We start from the raw sequence: 19,440 nt of genomic DNA, 5'->3' as shown, positions 1-19,440 counted from the left end.
TCTTGTTTTATGAACACTTCCTCTAAATGAAAGCAGAAGCGACAAAGTGATTCAAGACTCGTACACACACACACACACACACACACACACACAAGACAGTTGTACAGTAACTAAGAGAGTACAAAGACAGTGAAAAAAATCACATGTAGTGAGGGGATGACAAGTGGTGAAGAGAAAGTAAATAGAAGAAACTGGTTCAGCAAGTAAACCAGCATTAAACAACTGTTGTGGACTGCTAACGTGCTGAAGTGATGTGTTAAATATTTAATCAAACTGAAGATTCCAACCTTCTCAAGCTACAAATCGAGACACGAGAGAGAGTTTGCACTGTGGTAAGTCACTTTGAAAATGTTGTTTCTGTTCTACAAGCCACGAGTGTGATGTCCTTTGATGGCCATAATGCTCGCTTTCATTCTGTAGAAACACCTGTTAGCTGTCAGTACACAGCATGAAAACTACTGTAAGTTAACAAGTTGTGTTTAAAACTGATGAACAGGAAACATGCACAATTGTAAGAACAGGTGCACAGTAAATTCAAAACATTTGAAATGGCAACAAATGTAGAAGCAGGAAACGTTTACATTTACATAAACACTTTCATGGTAACATGTCATTGAGCATTTTTCTATAAGAATATATATATATATATATATATATATATATATATATATATATATATATGCTGTTTCAATCTGAGTAAGTTTTAATTTGCACAAAAATCTCATATGCAAAATTAATTGCTTATTGTACAAGTTTCATGGAGAGACATTCTGTTGAAAGACTTTAGTGTATTGAGTTTCATTAAAAAGAGGTCTCTCTCTCTCTCTCTCTCTCTCTCTCTCTCTCTCTCTCTCTCTCTCTCTATATATATATATATATATATATATATATATATATATATATATATTCAATAAAAAATAAATATAACAAAAATAAAAATGCAATGTTTTTTTTTTCAAAATTAAAAATTATATTTAACATATTGATGTCTCTCATTTGGCTTTTTTTGAATTTCCTGTTCTGAGAACAGCGCAAATTCAATGACTTCCTTATTAAATAAAACTTGGTTTCACTGTAGTTCACTGTGGACAGAGAAAATGATTTATATAACACGCATGATCTCAGAAGACATTTTCTATAAATATCCCTACTAGCTCGTTCATATATCAAAACTTGTTGCCTGACAATAGTCAATTTAAACAATTTAACAATTTAATTTACCTGTAGTTTAAAAAATAATGGAAAATGAGAAATACATATTCGCTTGAGTCATAAGGTGCTATGTTGCCCTCTAGAGTTCAGGGCAAACTGCTCCTCTGTGTCTTTAGTGTTCAGGGAAGTGATCTAAACATAACTAAGCTCATTTCAATCCTTCTTCTAGACATGAAAGATAAGACAGCTTACTGTAAAAGTATTTACCATTTTATGCCTCATGCCAAAAAAAAAATACAAGTGAAATACAAGATTTATATGGCCTGTTACAAGCAGGATCTTTACACACAACTTCATAAAACACAGCGCATTTGACCTGCTTTATTCCTTGCCGCGTTGAACAACAGTCCTGCAGTATAGAAAGGAGAAACTGTCATAACATAATGACCCTGTATGGTTGTGCACCACACACACACACACACACACACATGTTGATGCTTTAATGCTGACTGACGTCAACCACTATACTCCACACTCACTCTAGAACAGGTCTCATCTTCAAATTCAGTTGTTCTCATTTCATAGTTCTGTGCTGAATACAGATCTGTATACATTTACCTGTAGTTTAAAAGCTCAGTGTCAGTCAGCAATAATTTTGTGGGACCTAAATCGTTCCAGTACCGTTTTTTTTTTTTTTTTTTACTTATGCACGATTTACACCAAAAAATTTAAGTCAAAATTACCATGAAATTTGGGGTGAACAATTCCTTTTAACTGATAAAAGTTCAAACTAATCCTGAAAGAGCAGTAGCATAAGGTGAATATGTCATTCCAATAAATGTCTTATTAGGGTCAGACTGTGTTTTTGTTGTATGAGACATGCTCATCTTTTTTGCTAAGCCTTCTTTCAATAAATAAATAAATAATTGCACTCCTCTGAGCTGTTTTGAGTCAAAAGTTTGACACAAGAGATTAGAGTGAATATTCAGAGGTCAGATCTTGTCACTGTATTCTCCCTCGCTGATGCCGTGCAATCTGAATTTTATTTTGATAAGAAACAAACAACTGTACAAGAAGGAATACAAGTAGGCTAGTATGAGATCAATGTTGAGGAGCTATTTAAAACAGCTGTTTAGTGCAAAAAGTTGTCAGCTACTGTCCCACCACATTCATCACATGAGGAATGGCCTTTAATTTGGAATAATGAAAGAGAGAGTGAGAAAATGAGTGGGTGAATGAATGGATGTTAACGATTGATTGATGTTTGAAGGAGGAGCCTAGGAAGAGGGTGTTCTCCTTTTCCCAGCAGCTGACACATCTTCTGTCTATCTATTCATATCTGAGCCACAGTTCATCCAATTTCTAATCTACACTGAAAGTAAGGCACCAAACAGAAGCTATGCCACTGTCTGGATCTGAAATAACATAAATGAGCTCTTTAAGGCCCAGATCTACATTCGTTTGAAACAACAACAGTGCATCCTCAAAATATTCCCACATAACTGCTGAGACGGAGTCAATGGGGCAACAGGAAGATCTACAGCTGACCTGAGGTCATCCTGTGGGGAATACAGCCAGCTATAAAAAGACCCCGAGAATATTAACGACCACGTCTTTCACAAAAACATGACAATAAATGTATGGGAGAGGATGGAGATTCTTCTTTAAGAGACTGGGAATAAACATGAGCTTTGCCAGGAGAGTACAACTTGATACACAGCAAACTATTTATTAATATTGAACACAACATTTAATTTCTATTAAATTATACAAATAAATAATAATAATACAATGACAACGTTTCAGGTATCTTTGTGAATGTAGTCAGAAATATGAACAATATTTTATGGTAAATTATTAAATATCGTAATCCATTAGAATATTTGGGGTTGGAAAGATTCTTTGATGCTTTTGAAAGAAGGCTCTTATGCTTATCAAAGCTGCATTTATTTAATAAAAAAATACAGTAATATTGTGAAATATTACTATTTAACATTTAACTGTTTTCTATTCTAGTATATTTTAAAATATAATTTATTCCTGTAATGTGAGAGCTGAATTTTCAGCATCATTACTCCAGTCTTCAGTGTCACATGATCTTCAGAAATCCTTCTGATTTGGTGCTCAGATTTTTTTGGTGCTCAGAATTTGCTGCTTAATATTATTTGTGGAAACTATTTATTTAAATTTAAATTTCCATAATCATTTAATTTAAAGTTCAAAAGAACTTCATTTATATGAAATTAAAATCTTTTGTGACATTATAGATGTCTTTAACGTCAATTTTGATCAATTTAATGTGTCTTTGTTGCATACTAACCTCAAACATTTAAACAGTAGTTATTTTCAAGTATTCATATTTTATTTTATGTAAATAATGCAATTATTTTTACAGTATAACAGTAAACTTAGTTTTCTGTTTAAATGTAAGGATTTCACTGACAGTTAACTATTTAACAATTTTTCTATATTTTATATTCTATATTCTATATTTTTATATTTTAAGTTTTTTATTTTTTTATTAAAATTACTAGAATTTTTATAAAACTATGGTTTTATGCAGACTGTTTTTCTGCATGTGGCTTTATGGCATTGTATGTAGTATGTTAAAGATAGTAAGGCTGATATGATTGCTAACCTGATATGATGCTATATTTGAATCCAACCCATAAAACCATCACAATTCTGACACTTCCTGTGGTGGTGTGGCCTTAAGAGTTGCAGTAGCTATATAAGCAAAAACAGTTAAAATGTTCACATAATTTCATTTAGTTAAGCTTGCTTCTCTACAACTGATTCATATGGACTTGAAGCTAGGCTTTTTCATAAAAACTCATGTCTCATGTCTGTGATCTCTGCACACCTTCAGTAAAGGTAGTGTCAAGACTTACCATTAATGACAAAGAGTCTGCAAGTTAATATTTACTTAAGGACCCAAAGGACCACGACCTTGGTCTTTGGGAAAAAATCATGGAAGTTTCTCACAATGACGGAACTTTTACTGAAGTCAGGGTTCTCTCTGATACATTATTAGTTACATCGCAATTAATATCTCTTAGATTGTGACTGACATAAAAGATATGGAAGAAACTTGTGACTTGTGACTAAATGTATGCATGTATTTTAGTAGGTGACACAATGACATCACCCAGGAGAACCTGGACGTTCTCCTCTATGCGTTCAAAGAGTAAGTAGTTTATTAATTAAATTGAATTGTAATTTGAATACATATATATATAATTAAAGCAGTAAAGGGTGTTTCAAATCTCAACATATTTGCATTCTTGAAATATTTCCTGATCTTTTCATTTGTCTCTATGACTACCACAGCTAGACCGCCACCGGATGATGGAGAAAATTATTTCAGAAGAAGATTATTTTCTTCATTTAGAAGTGATCGACGTGAACGTGAGTTAATCAGTTTACACACCTAGCCATCCAAATTTGCTCTGCTTTGTAAATAAACTGCAAGAGAGAAGCTTACAGACGTATTAACACTTCTAGGCACTAGCATAAGGTTCAGTTGTCTCTATCTTGGCCTACAGAAAGATTTCAAGAACATGAAGAGGACAAAGATAAGAGAAGAGCTTTCTCAGATGGAGAAATTGAGACCAACAAAGGTAAGACTCAATCAATGACCCAATCAATTACAGCCAAGCTAAATCTATGTTTTGATTATCATTCTGAATCCAATTCATAGTCTATTTTCAGCTTTTCGTTCAAAATGTTATTTCTTAAATTTTTTATTAAACTTACCCACATTAAAGTGTTTAAAAAAGAATGCATGGAGCTAGAATAAAATGTTTTTGTTTACAAGCAGATACCCTATTCTTTCTTTGGATGTTTTGTATGTTCAGATATACATAAAACAAAATATATAAAAATTAAAACCGAAATAGGGACATATAGTATACTTAAAGTATGATGTAAAGTTCACTTACAGAAAACTTATGAGTATACTTGCAGTATAAATCTAATAAACAAGTAGTTTACTGAGACTAGACTTCAAAGTATACAACGTATTTAATTAGTAAACTATCAGTATACCTATAAGTTCACTTTTAGTATAATTGCAGTACAAACTACAAACATAGAGGTAAACTAGTTGTGTACTAAAAGTTTACTACTGTTATACTTAAAAAGTATAGCCTACTTTTATATACTAGAAAGTGTGCCAATTTAGCCGCAAAGAGTATAGAAACAGTACACTTACAATTATACTACTAGAACACTGATATTTGTATACTTGCTACATAAAGTATACTTAAAAATATACTTGAACTTTACTTAAGTATACTTAATAAAATAAATACTTTTATACTACTTTTTGGTAAGGGTACTGTTGACAAGTGTTAAGTTAGCAACTTTTATTTAACCAGTCAAAAGGGACTTTGATTAAAATCTCTTTTACAAGAGTCACCTGGTCAAAAAGGTTTTGCATCCAAAAACAAACAGGAACGCGGACATGCAATGCAAAGTACACCGTGTCTAATTGTGTCATTATATGTCACACCAGTGTCATGTAAAGTACCTGCAGTTCAAATGAATTCTGGACTAGCTGAATTCACTAGTAGTTTTCATAAGGTAGTTTTGTGGTTTAACAGTTCACATCGTTTGAACATAAGTAGGAAGTGTATTCCGATCTGCCTTTCACCGATTCGATTCGTTTGGACAGTTCATTTCAATAAATCAGTTAAAATGCTTCACGCATTGTTTTGAGTTCTCAAATGATTTACAAAGACGCCCACATCCTGTTTTCGCTGATTTCCCTTTGAAGTAAAACAGGATATGTGTATATAATGCTATTTATCACTGTATTTCATGCTGTTTGACTCTCTCTAACAGCGAAATGATTCACGAACAGTTTGGTTCGACTCATTGAATCATTGATTCGCGAGTCTTTCGCGAGTCTGACATCTGCAGGGCGCACACATGTTGGCAGCGCGCATTCTCGTTAATACAGTGATCTTGCACGCATATGGGAAAGACTACCGTTAGATCACGACAAACAAATTACTTTAACTGACCAACTTTACGCAAAGAGATTCGAACATGAGCACAATTACTCTTTCTAACGTCAAAAAAAGAGGAACGAAGGCAAACTCGCGTAAACATCTGAGTAAGTGTAAATAAAAATAATAATTGTTTAAATATTTATTTTCTTATTTAATTGATCTGACAGAATATAATGTTATAATTTATTTTACTTTAATGTGTTGTGCAAGACTTCTATCTGCCTGTCTGTCTGTCTATCTAGAACTTTTTGTTTTGTTAGTTAGATTTATCATTCTGTTTGACTTGTTGAATAGTTTCTTTCACAATATTAGAAATATAATGATTCTTTTCAGTTAACTGTCTGGCACATGGTAAGCTATTTAAATGACAAAGCAGGTTTAGCAAGAGTCTTTGTGGTTTCTGGTGAGGGACTCCTGAAAATATAATCACGTGGGAAAAGAATAAATCACATTTGTTGGAATTAAAATGAACATGTCAATGGTCAAAGCTAACCTCTTTGGGTGAGGAAGTGAATGTCCAACCATGAGTTGGTGATCAAGGCATTTCTGGTGACATTTCTGAGCTTTCTTGAGCAATTCTCTGTGTTCGCAGTTGATTAATTGTACTGTTTTGTGCATTTTATTGCTCAGGTGTCTTTCTTCCAGGTGAAGATCAACAAGACATGGGAGCCATGAAGAGGTTCAGTACCTTATTTTCATCCTTCCGGGGGAAAATCAGCAAAGAAAGTGAGAAATGTTTAAGTATTGCTTCATAATTTTTTACAAACATATCTAGCTACTTCAGCTACTTAAAAATTCAGCTGAATCATACACTGTGTTTGTTTGAATGTTTTAAGTAACAAAAAAGAATCTCTGTTGAATGCACAGAAAACTTGACTATGTAAAACATTGTTATCTTTTGCTGTGGCCATTGGCTATATATTATATATAAAAGTAGGTTAGTTAACCTTGTCAAAACATTTCTGCATGATTCTCTGGTCTCATAGTGTAATTAGGGCAAATGCCTAAAATAGGCTAATTTATCTTTCGAACTGGAGTTTTCATTATGTGCTTTTCAATTGCTTGTAATATGTTGTTCATTTAAAATTCATTAATGAAGTCACAAGGAGGTTCACAAAGTCAGTCAAAGCACACAATTTGCATCTGTTCTTTAGTGCACTTCTCGTCTTTTCAGTTACAAGCAACAGTTATTGTTCTGTCCTTTAGAGAGATGCACCCTGAGGGTTTCCATGGTAAGGCAAATCAAGCTAGAACAAGACTTTGTGACTTAGTGGACTCCTTTGGTATTCCTGTCGGCTTTGTTTGCTGTGTTTTGGGGGAGGCAGCCAAAAAGCATGCTCAAAAGGAGATCACAGAAGTGCACCATCTTTCTCAATTCCAATTTGTTTGTACTTGTTTGTGGAGCAGCATTCACTGTTGGATCATCATCTCAAGTGCTTTTTTCGGAAGAGCTACATTTTTGGATGGTTTTGAAATCAAACATTTATAAACAGTTGGTTTGGTAGTCTGTCCATGAAATGACATGAAAACAGTTTGGTTCCAGAGAATTTGCTTTTAAAAAGAGGTAAACATCATGGAAGCTAACGTGTGTGTGTGTATGTGTGTGTGTTTTGTAGGAACTGGTATGGAACTAGATCTACCTGCAAGCACTGAGCTTTCCCCTATAGAAGAAAAGGAAAAGGAGCAGCGATATGCTAGTGGGTTTTTCTTCGAATATCTGGTGGTGGTTCGACCTAAGAAGACCAAAGATGGGATATACGAGCCACAGATCATCTATCAGTTCCCCAAGGTGATGCAGACAAACCGTGTGCTCTGCATGGAGGCACATGTAGCATTCAGGAAATATTTAGTACTTTTGCATCACTTGTGGCATTATTGCCATTCAATAACAATTCGATACATTTTACATTTATTGAATTAGTAAAGGTTGAAATCAAGAGTAAAAAGCAAATGAGGAATGTTACAGTTTTCTACATCAAAATTCACATTATTATGGTTTCATTAAAAGTGCTTTTGTGTCTTCAGTTGTTGAAGAACTTTTTATTAGACCAATCGTTTTATTACATAATTCTTTCAGAAGGATTTATTGTCTTTGTTCACTTTTTTTTTAAGGATAAGTGTATACTTTTTAATATGACTTAACTGATGGGTTAATTAATCTAGAAATATTTATTTTATTAATTATATGTAGTATTTTTTTGTTTAATATAGGCCTTTGAAGTGAATTATAGTGAATAATTGATTAATAATAATTATTATTAGTAATAGTATTATTATTTGTAATAGTATTATTTATTTATGTACATACATATTATATATGTTTGTGTGTGTGTGTGTGTGTGTGTGTGTGTGTCTTAAATCGAGATTTATACATAATCTAAAATAGGTTTAAATAAGCTTTCCATTGATGTATGATTTATTAGGATCCGACAATATTTGAAAATCTGGAATCTGAGGGTGCAACAAAAATCTAAATACTGAGAAAGTACTCCTTTAAAGTTGTCCAAATTCATTCTTAGCAATTCATATTACTAATCAAAAATTTAGTTTTGATATATTTATGGTAGGAAATATACAAAATATCTTCATAGAACATAAAGGATCTTTACTTAATATCCTAATGATTTTTGGCATAAAAGAAAAATCAATAATTTTATTGCTAAAAATATACCCCAGCAACTTAAGACTGGTTTTGTGCTCCAGGGTCTCACACAAACACACACACACACACACGCACATATTTATTTATTTTTACTTAAATGACAGGATCAAGGAAATGTGTGAAAATAAAAATGTATATATAGCTCATTCGTTGTCATTCTGATATGAATGAGATCTCCATGAATGATAAATTCCATTTGCATGTTCTGTCCCTGATGCTGATTAATGTAGTCTTGCTCTTCAATTGTCTTTTTCTGTGTCTGTTGAGTACAGAAGGATGGAATGGTGCGAATTCAGAAGGAGGAGGAAGAGAAGACGTTAAAGGCGCTCACACTCTTTTGCTTCCCAGAGGGTGTAAACTGGGCGCCCTTAACAGAATATTCCAGGTACTGTCACCACATGCATCATTTCTCCCAGCATGCTGTATGGAGGCAGAAACTGAATTTTTCATCGTCCCTCTCTTTTTCTCTATTTCACAGTGAAACATTCTCTTTCGTGCTTACAGATGTTGATGGAACGAGGAAGAATGGATACTGTAGGAGGCTATTGGTAAATGTTGACTGATATCATCAGTGATGCTTCCTGTTATTTAGACTTTACCTTAAGTGTGAAACTTACAAAGCTACCCGCTAACAAAAACACGCTGGCAACATAGCAACAGGGTAAGCATCACTTTTTGAAAGTGTTTCTAAAAATAGCTTCTCTTGTCGTTGCTCTTTTTTTAATTAGCCTGATGGGAAGGGAGCTCGTCTACCTGAAGCCTACTGTATCATCAGTAATTTAGCCTGTTTTGGACTCTTTTCCAAGGTAAATATCCTAATCTACTGCACGGTCATCTGTAACTTCCTGTTTTGTGCTTTATTGTTTTTATCTGTATTTGAGAGATTTGCCTTTTGTTTTTCTTGACTTTGTGTTAAAACTGCAGTGGGTAACTTTTGTAAAAATATCTTTTTTACATATTTGTTAAACCTGTCATTATGTCCTGACAGTAGAATATGAGAAAGATAATCTGTGAAAAAATCAAGCTCCTCTGGCTCCTCCCAGTGGTCATATTGCGATTTGCAGAAATGCAGCGCTCCCGTTAAGAAACAACCAATCAGAGCTGCGGTCCGTAACTTTGTTTGTGTTCAAAATGTAGAAAAATGTATATAATAATCCATTTTCCAAACCGTGTTTTTAGCTTGTCCTGAATCACTAGGGTGCACCTATAATAAGTGTTTATATTCGGACTATTTTAGATTGCTTCGGGGGAACCGCGGCGGAGTAACCCAGTACCTTTGTGATTCTTCATAGGCATAAACAGAGAGAAGTAGTTCTGGCTACGATGTTCTTCCGCAAGACGCAAGCAGTTCTGTTTATTAACCGCAGCTTAAATTAGGAGTTTATTGGCTTTGATAATCTAAAGTCATTTACTAGTCTGAAATGGGATGTGTAATGTGTGCTCTCTTGTTGAGCTGTCTGTTTACTGTCTGAACATAGCGCTACAGTTACTGGAGTATGTTTTGTTTGTTTGAGCTGAACTTTGTTCAGGTACTTTTTTAGGTGAATGACTGGAAATTAGTTTGTTCGTTCAGGAAAACATCAATGACGAATGTTGTATGACTAAAGCTTATGTGATCTTAAAGATATTGAGATTAAAAAAATGTGGGTGTTTGCACACCAACCTTTTTTTTTTTTTTTTTTTTTTTTTTTTAATTCTGCCCGTTTCCTGCATCACTGTTTTAGATCTTTGATGAGGTGGAACAGCGCAGAAAATACTCTATGGCGATGATTTACCCATTTATGCAGAGCCTGAGGGAGTCTCCGTTTCCTGCTCCTGGACACACTGTTAATATCAAAAGTTTTATTCCAGAAAGAGGCACTGAGGTAAGAACTAGTGATGCAATGACACACAATAACAATTGTGGTTGTCCTAATGACATAAGTGTTGCTCAAGACAGCAGCTGCTACACTTTCCATTTCTAACCGACACCAAAAAACAAAAAACTGGTGTTAGTCTGTCATTTTCTATTAAACACAAAAAAGAGGAAGAGGCTGTGGAATTGTGGAAGAGAATAAAAGCTGGTTTTACATGTATTTTCCACAGAAATGTTAAACTAGAGTCAATTACAATTACATTAAAGGAGGTGTAAAGTAATACATCTCTAATTCCAAACAAGGGACAGACAGGCAGAGGCACGCTATTCACAAACACACACCTCCTCAGCTTTGGCAAAACAGCAGGAAATTAAAGTGAGTGAAGTAATAGCTCAGGGAAAAGGGTCAGAGATGAGCTGTTTCTTGCAGGTATGTCCTCAGGCTTTGTACCAACTTGACTGAGTTCTGCCTGAAATTCTCCTTCTGCACATTTTCTAAGTAACATTCAAATCAAGTGATCTGCACATATCTCACATTATTATAAAACCATCTATCTATATGTCTGTCTATCTGTCTATCTATCTCTATAATTGAGGGTACTCAATTTCAAGTTGCGAAATGGAAGTTAGCAACAAATTACTAAAGAAACAATTCTTAATACTTAATTTATCAGAACTGACTATATGGCTTTATAACTATATGACAAAAAAAGAGAATTGCAATTAGGCTGAAAACATCAAACATGAAAACTAAATACAACTAAGAAAACTAAAGAACAAACCAATTTATATAACTGTATGGAAAATATAGCGACTACGTTTTTTTTTTTTAGCAATGATTCAATGAGAAAGAAATTTCCTCCTTGAGTCAAGTCAAGTTGCCTTTATTTGTATAGCGCTTTATATAATACGGGTGTAAGGATGAAAGAACCTCAGATACTTCAATCTCCTTAGAAACAGACAATACAAACATACACAAGCATCTTCGAGACACCCCACAGAGTGGAGATGCAGGAAACGCCTCGCTCACATAGAATTCGCATTAAGCCAGGTTTTACACCTCAATGGGAACAGAAGGTAATTTACATGGAAGACTCTGGAAAAGGGCACTCCCATTACAGTAAGCAAAAATAGAAACAGCATCATAACAGCACCATTCTGAGTGAACCGAGTGGAGGGAGGATGGGTAAGGAACTGATAACTGATGAGAAGGAACTGATAACTGTATGTACATGCCTCCATTTGGGGGATGTTTGGTGTTGTAATTAAAGGATTGCAGCAAAAGTGTAGGGGCTTCTGTAGCCAGATGAGACCATTGTATGGAGTGTGTCCACACTCTCTATATTATTTATTTTTCTAAAAGACAGGTATGCATCTTACTTTTAGATTAATCTTTGAGAATTTGATGTCTTGTGTTGATCTGATAACTTTGAATTGGCTAAAGTATTAGCCAGTTACCTCTGTCTAATAACCAAGACTGACGTAGCCATATTTTTGAGCGACATGAGCACCCAAATGAACGAGAACAATAATATGAAAGAATAAACAGAATAATCAAATGTCAGAATAATCATTAGAAATGGTCATGCAACCAATTTGTATGACAATCTAAGTTCAAGGTCATATTGAAATGAAGTCAAAATAAGATAATAAAATTGAGTTAGATTTGAATTTATCCTAAATTTAATAACTTTTCACACTGAAAAGACAGAAGACTCAGGAAACCTTCATCCAGCACTGAATACCTACCTTGGGCCAAGTGCATGGACCTTTCACTGGTTGTGTAAAATAAGCTTTACAGTGTCAAAGAGGAAAATAGTAACCCCCCATGGTTATCCCCTGTACCTATAATAGAGCATCCGTTTATCTCTCTGTAGATCATCAGTTTGACTCGTCCAACAGACTCCTGGCTGGAGCACGTAGATTTCCGCACATTGTTCAAATGCCTGACAGATGAGGAGGTGCTCCAGGTGTTTGCTGCTACTGTACTCGAGCGGAGGATCATCTTCATCGCTGACGAGCTTGGGTGACCAAACACACATCCACAAGTTTTAGGTTTTGCTTTGATTTATTTATGTATAACCAATCCCGATCAAACCCATGCTATCTCTGCAGGACGTTGTCTCAGGTGATCCACGCGGTGGCTGTTCTCCTGTATCCATTCATCTGGCAGCACACACTAATCTCCATCGTTCCTGAGATCCTTATCGACGTCGTCATGGCCCCCACACCGTACCTGCTGGGTGTTCAGAAAAGTCTCGCGGATCAGGCCACTGACCAGAGCGAGGTGAGAGACCAGACTCGTGACACTGTTAAAATATTGCAAGCAGTTTACATTTCAAACGCTACAAGCTGACATCTAAATTCATCTACTCCCCCAGCTGCTTGTTGTTGACTTGTCAGAAGGCAGGAAGGAGACATTTATCAAGTGTGTAAGTTCTCATTAACATCATAGAGAGCATCCTTTAATTTGTTGCCTTGAAAAGTGACTGATGGAAATAGTGTGGGTGACTGTGGTTGAAATGTTTCTCCAAACAGATGGGAGATGAGGACACAATATTACCTCACAAACTCAAAGAAGAAATCAAGCAGGCCCTCAGTGCCAAAAATGAGAAATCAAGTAAAAAGCATTTTTTTCATATTTAGAGTAGTTGTTTTGTTTTTTTATCAGTTTCCTCATTGCTCATAAGTAGTGTTAAAGGTAAAAGGTGCTGTATGTAAGTTTTTGACACTACTAATGAATAAAAATACCATTATATGTTTGTAGATATTTAAGAAACATGCTAAGTTAAGTTGTTTATCTGAAAGCTATTCTCCTTTGAAAATTTGCGTTTTGGGTCGGAATGTCGGTCTCTGTTTTGGTTTGTAAAGCCTGCCCTTTGCCAGTTTACCCAATTGTATTTTGGAACCCCGGGTTGCTAGTTGGTGGAAAACACATCGTATTTCATTTAAGTCATAATCAAGTGCCCTCGTTTCTGTTTGTGTCGTAAATCTGGCAACCAGTGTGTGCGTCGAGTCTGAGGAGGTGGGGCCAGGTAAAAAAAAAACTATCTCCAATATTTTTAATTTGGACTGCAATACCTAGTTCAAAAACTGGGCGTCAATCCTACTTACAGCATCTTTAAGTATTTGAACAAACCCGTAATAAGGTATACCCCCACCCTTCCTCGCAACGAACCAATCATCATTGATGGTTGCCATATTTTGCTAGAAAACCCAGCACCTGATTTTAACAAAATAGCACAATAATAAGCTACTTGGCACTAGCCACAGCAAATAAGACTAAATTAGCCTAAATATGCTGCTGTGTTTTTGTAAATAAGCTCAAAAGTGCAGTCCACAACTACTAATATTAACAAGAGATATTATGAAAAGTAAGCCCAAAAAAGTATTCTAAGTGGACATGGCAACACAGCAAATGCTGCTTTGCGACTGTTAATGAAACACAGCACATCTGTCATTCGAGACATTTCCGGACATATAATGTGTCTTTAACAGCTAATATTACTTGTGTTAAATACATTTTAAACTGTTTTCCTGTATGTTTTATATTCACAACTGCAAGATGCCATGACGTTGCTATGTAAACAATCACAATCACACCCTAGAAACGGCATAAAATTCTCTCAAAACAATCACGTAAACGTAAAAATCTCAATTATTCCTACATTCACTTACACAATTATTTTGATTTTATTTGAAGTATTTAAAACTAATAACCTATATTTATATCATTTGTCATCACTTTAGGTCTGGAGGAGTTGAACCGGGTGGTCCCAGAAGCTTTCTTACCATTTTTTATCAATACTGTCGGCCACTTCTCTAAGTATATCGTGCGGAATGGCAAAGACCAGCAGGGTGAGTTCAAGCGAACAAATTTCTGTAAAGCAATAGAATCCAAGAGCACACGACGGTTTGTGAAGACATTTGTACAGACGCAGATGTTCGACCTCTTCATTCAGGAAATGGAACAGAGACCCGCCTCTCAGGACGGCACAGGTGAGACAAGAACACTTTGACCTAACATTAAAATGTATTATTTTTAATATATTTTCACACTGAATCTCTAAATTAATGTTGAAACAACATCAAGATATATATTATAAATATTATTATGTCATATTTGTAGTAAGTACTCTGAATGAAGGCAAGCATGACTAATAGTGATTTTTATTTTATTTTATTATGTTTAATTTAAGTGACCTTTAATAGTGTCATCTTAATGACATGTATTTTGTTTAAGAAGAGGATGCTACCAATATAAAAATGATCTTGAATAGAAATAAAAATAAAGTTTTTTCCATTTTTACAGGGCTCTTTGACAGAAAGATTGTTGAATACCAGAAAAGGATGAAGGAGAAAGCCAAGAAAAACTAGTGGAAGTATTCACCAAGGTAGCTGGTTGTAAATAAAGTTGTGTGAAATAAATCAGTCAGTCAGTAGTGAATAATTTTAAGGAATGTAGATAGAATTAAATGTCAGATTATTTTTTATTTATGTTGTCATGTGTTACTTGTCATACTTTTAAAGCTGTTTGTCATTTGTGTTGTGTTGGGTGTTGTGGATAACTGTTATGATAAGCTGCTGTATTTAATGCATGAAAAGCTTGTTTGAGCTTGACCTGAAGGTTCAATGTGACAGAAACTGAGCCAGTGAATACGTGCAGAATTGAAAAACATATTTTTTTCAATGAAAACAAAACAGTGAATAAAAATAAATAAATAAATAAATGAAAACACTTCATCTCCACATTTCACAAATATATTAAACCAAACTTGCCTACATTAACTAACCTACTGTATGTATTTTTCCTTCGAATCAAATTTTGCTATATTAAACCAGTGTATTTCCATGAAATGGACACTTTCATTATATTACACTGACTTTTTTTCATACATTCACATACCTTCACAAATGCAGTGAAACTACAGTATATACAAAAAAAAAAAAAAAAAAAAAAAAAATATATATATATATATATATATATATATGATGCAACATGCCAGTCTGGACCAGGATATACAACGTTCCAGGAGCAAAGATCAGCCCCGATCCCAAAAGGTGGATGGATATCATGTCAGTTTTCTGGAAGAATATAAAAAACATTACACTGACAGTTTGAGAGAACTGACACTCAGGTCAGAGAATGAAACTGTGGGTGTCACCTGGAAGTTAGCCACAACACACATCCCTACAGTGCTGACGATGCCCATCAGGAGACCTGTGATCAGCAGCTGTAAACTCGACTCAGAGGCTGAAATCAAGCCTGAGCTTGTTTATATCACACGCACATTATGCCTAACCCTGTTTGTTATATATACATACATAAAGGTATATACATACATATATATATATGCTGCTTTTGGTCTCATCAGGCAGCAAAAATCTTAATTTTTCTATACTTAAACATTTATCATTCACCACTGTTATATTTGGATGTGATGACTGTAACATCTGCTTTTATATATTCTAAGAAATTCATAGTTAATTTATTCTAGTTAATTGACTGTATATCTAACCCAATCATGATATAAATGACTTAAAATGTCAAATATGTTTGAGGCAACATTTCAAACGTTCAAGCTTAAGATTTTCTGAAAGTATTATAACTATATGAAGTATTATAACTATCCTCACTCCCCCCTACCACACACACTTCATCATAAGTAGACTGTAGTGTTATAAAATTAGCTACAGTATAAAATACATTATTAAACATATAGGCTATATTTTTTTTAGAATTATTACATTTAAACATTTAGCATCAAAGAATTTAGAGCATACATTTTTCAGTATGTTTAATGGGAATTGAATCCACAACCTTTTGTTGCTAGCACCATGCTCTAGCTACAGGAACAAATTTCAGAAACTTACCTGGCTAAATGTATTTTTCTGACGAAAGGCAAACATAAATAGTAAGTATAAATCCTGGCTATTCATAACCTGACATGTCACAGTGTACTGTACATTCCTAAACCCTGGGTTGCTATTCTTATTTACATTTTTGCAGCGTCAACATTGATGATTAGATAAACACAAAACCAAATTTGGTCTTTGACCATTTTAAAACAGGTCAAATTCAGCCAGGTCAATTTGCTCATGGAGTCACTTTTGAGATCTCCATAAATGAGGAACCAAACCCTGCAGAGCCTTAAAACTGAATATACCAAAAGAAAAATTAGATATAAAAGGATATTGAAATATCTTAAGCACATCTTGAGGGCATGTTGATTTTGGGAAGATAATATTTCTGGCACTCAGAAAGGTTTAGGCAATTGTTTTGATAGAACAAAACAAGATACATCTCTATCTTCAACATTATTAGTTCTTCAAACATTCCTCTTTAAAAGAAAAAGTATCAGCTGTATGCAAAGTGGCTCTCATTTGAAAATGTGTTTAAAATGTATCATTTCCTCACAGGGCTATATCTTTGTCCAACTATCTATACTATAAGGTATAAGGTATACTATAAGTTCTGGCCGGCAGGAATTGTGGGTAGGGGGAGGTCATGTACAGTACTCTCTCCACCCTCAATACCACGACTTAGGTGGCCTTGAGCAAGGCATTGAACCCCCAACCGCTCCCCGGTCACCACAGCATAAATGGCTGCCCATTGCTCTGGGTGTGTGTGCACTTCGGATGGGTTAAATGCAGAGCACGAATTCTGAGTATGGCTCACCATACTCGGCTGCATGTCACGTCACTTTTTTTATAAATACATATTTTGGTAAGTACATTATTAAATTACAAACAAACTTTATGAATTTCTGTAAACAATTATACATATAAATGCTATGTAAATAAAATTGACTTGAAATACACTCACCTAAAGGATTATTACAAGTATTTACAAGTTCTCATTAATGCAATTATCTAATCAACCAATCACATGGCTGTTGCTTCAATGCATTTAGGGGTGTGGTCCTGGTCAAGACAATCTCCAAACTGAATGTCAGAATGGGAAAGAAAGGTGATTTAAGCAATTTTGAGCGTGGCATGGTTGTTGGTGCCAGACGGGCCGGTCTGAGTATTTCACAATCTGCTCAGTTACTTGGATTTTCACGCACAACTATTTCTAGGGTTTACAAAAAATGGTGTGAAAAACTGCTAGTATGTGGCAGTCCTGTGGGCGAAAATTCCTTGTTGATGCTACAGGTCAGAGGAGAATGGGGAGAATGATTAAAGCTGATAGAAGAGCAACTTTGACTGAAATAACCACTCGTTACAACCGAGGTATGCAGCAAAGCATTTGTGAAGCCACAACACGCACAACCTTGAGGCGGATGGGCTACAACAGCAGAAGACCCCACCGGGTACCACTCATCTCCACTACAAATAGGAAAAAGAGGCTACAATTTGCATGAGCTCACCAAAATTGGACAGTTGAAGACTGGAAAAATGTTGCCTGGTCTGATGAGTCTCAATTTCTGTCGAGACCTTCAGATGGTAGAGTCAGAAATTGGCGTAAACAGGAGAACATGGATCCATCATGCCTTGTTACCACTGTGCAGGCTGCTGGTGGTGGTGTAATGGTGTGGGGGATGTTTTCTTGGCACACTTTAGGCCCTGGATGTGCATCCCACAAATCTCCATCAATTCAATTCAAGTTTATTTGTATAGTGCTTTTTACAATACGAATCGTTACAAAGTAACTTTACAGAAAATTATGTTTCTACAATATTTAGTAGTAGCTTATATTTAGTAGTAGTGGTGACTGTCAGTTTGTGCACGTATAACAGGATTTTTCAGAAAAATTAATACAAGATGTAGTCAGCCAGACGATGAACATTATTAATATTATTAATAATTAATAATAATTATATGATGCAGTCACAGTTGTAGCAATATTCATTAGTTCTGTTTGTTGATTCAGGGTTCGCGTCATCTGGGGTCCTCTGAGGGGTCAGCATCATCCCTTCTCCGGTGTTCTGGATCCAGACTGGAGCTTGTGTAAATCCCGTGGCAAAACACAGAAACATATAGAGAGATCATTAGCATAGCTGCTGATCCAACAAAGTAAAATTAATTAGTTTAGCTAAAGAATAAAATGCGCATTTGGTCAGATTTAACTCACAATTTAAAATACATTATTCAAATGCTTGGCGAAGAGATGCGTTTTTAATCTAGATTTAAACAGAGAGAGTGTGTCTGAACCCCGAACATTATCAGGAAGGCTATTCCAGAGTTTGGGAGCCAAATGTGAAAAAGCTCTACCTCCTTTAGTGGACTTTGCTATCCTAGGAACTCCCAAAAGTCCAGCATTTTGTGACCTTAGGGTGCGTGATGGATTGTAACGTGGTAGAAGGCTAGTTAGGTATGCAGGAGCTAAACCATTTAGGGCCTTATAGGCAAGTAATGATATTTTTTAACTGATATAGAACTTAATAGGTTGCCAGGGCAGAGACCGTAAAATTGGGGTAATATGATCATATTTTCTTGACCTGGTAAGGACTCTAACTGCTGCATTTTGGACTACCTGTAGCCTGTTTATTGAAGATACAGGACAACCACCTAGAAGTGTGTTACAATAGTCCAGCCTAGAGATCATAAATGCTTGAACTAGCTTTTCTGCATCAGAAACAGATAACATGTTTTGTAGCTTGGCAATGTTTCTAAGATAGAAGAATTCAGTTTTTGTAACACAGGAAATATGATTTTCAAAAGACAAATTGCTGTCTAATATAACACCCAGATTTCTGACTGTAGAGGAAGTAACAGTACATCCGTCTAGTTGCAGATTGTAATCTACAAGATTC

At 35.1% G+C, this 19,440-nt stretch overlaps 1 protein-coding gene across 2 annotated transcripts; it reads left to right on the top strand.

Moving 5' to 3' along the window:
• The first annotated feature begins 117 nt into the window (after positions 1–117).
• Positions 118–15,128, top strand: LOC113074549 (DENN domain-containing protein 2D-like). 2 transcript variants are annotated; one of them, XM_026247411.1, is made up of 16 exons: positions 118–332; positions 4,283–4,339; positions 4,483–4,560; positions 4,698–4,772; positions 6,798–6,893; positions 7,784–7,956; positions 9,102–9,214; positions 9,308–9,377; positions 9,558–9,635; positions 10,554–10,694; positions 12,562–12,710; positions 12,800–12,971; positions 13,066–13,116; positions 13,223–13,304; positions 14,435–14,683; positions 14,997–15,128. In XM_026247411.1, exons 2-16 carry the CDS (start codon positions 4,291–4,293, stop codon positions 15,059–15,061), a joined length of 1,641 nt encoding a protein of 546 aa, XP_026103196.1. In that variant the 5' UTR covers positions 118–332; positions 4,283–4,290; the 3' UTR covers positions 15,062–15,128. The 2 variants fall into 2 exon arrangements, with proteins under 2 accessions (XP_026103196.1, XP_026103198.1); XM_026247413.1 differs by lacking the exons at positions 118–332; positions 4,283–4,339; positions 4,483–4,560; positions 4,698–4,772 and adding an exon at positions 6,062–6,271.
• Positions 15,129–19,440: the final 4,312 nt, after the last annotated feature.

This window comes from Carassius auratus, unplaced genomic scaffold (assembly GCF_003368295.1).
Source record: "Carassius auratus strain Wakin unplaced genomic scaffold, ASM336829v1 scaf_tig00015083, whole genome shotgun sequence".
NCBI classification, from domain to species: Eukaryota; Metazoa; Chordata; class Actinopteri; order Cypriniformes; family Cyprinidae; genus Carassius; species Carassius auratus.
The sequence above is the reverse complement of the archived record's forward strand: the minus strand, read 5'-3'. Positions and strand labels throughout refer to the sequence as shown.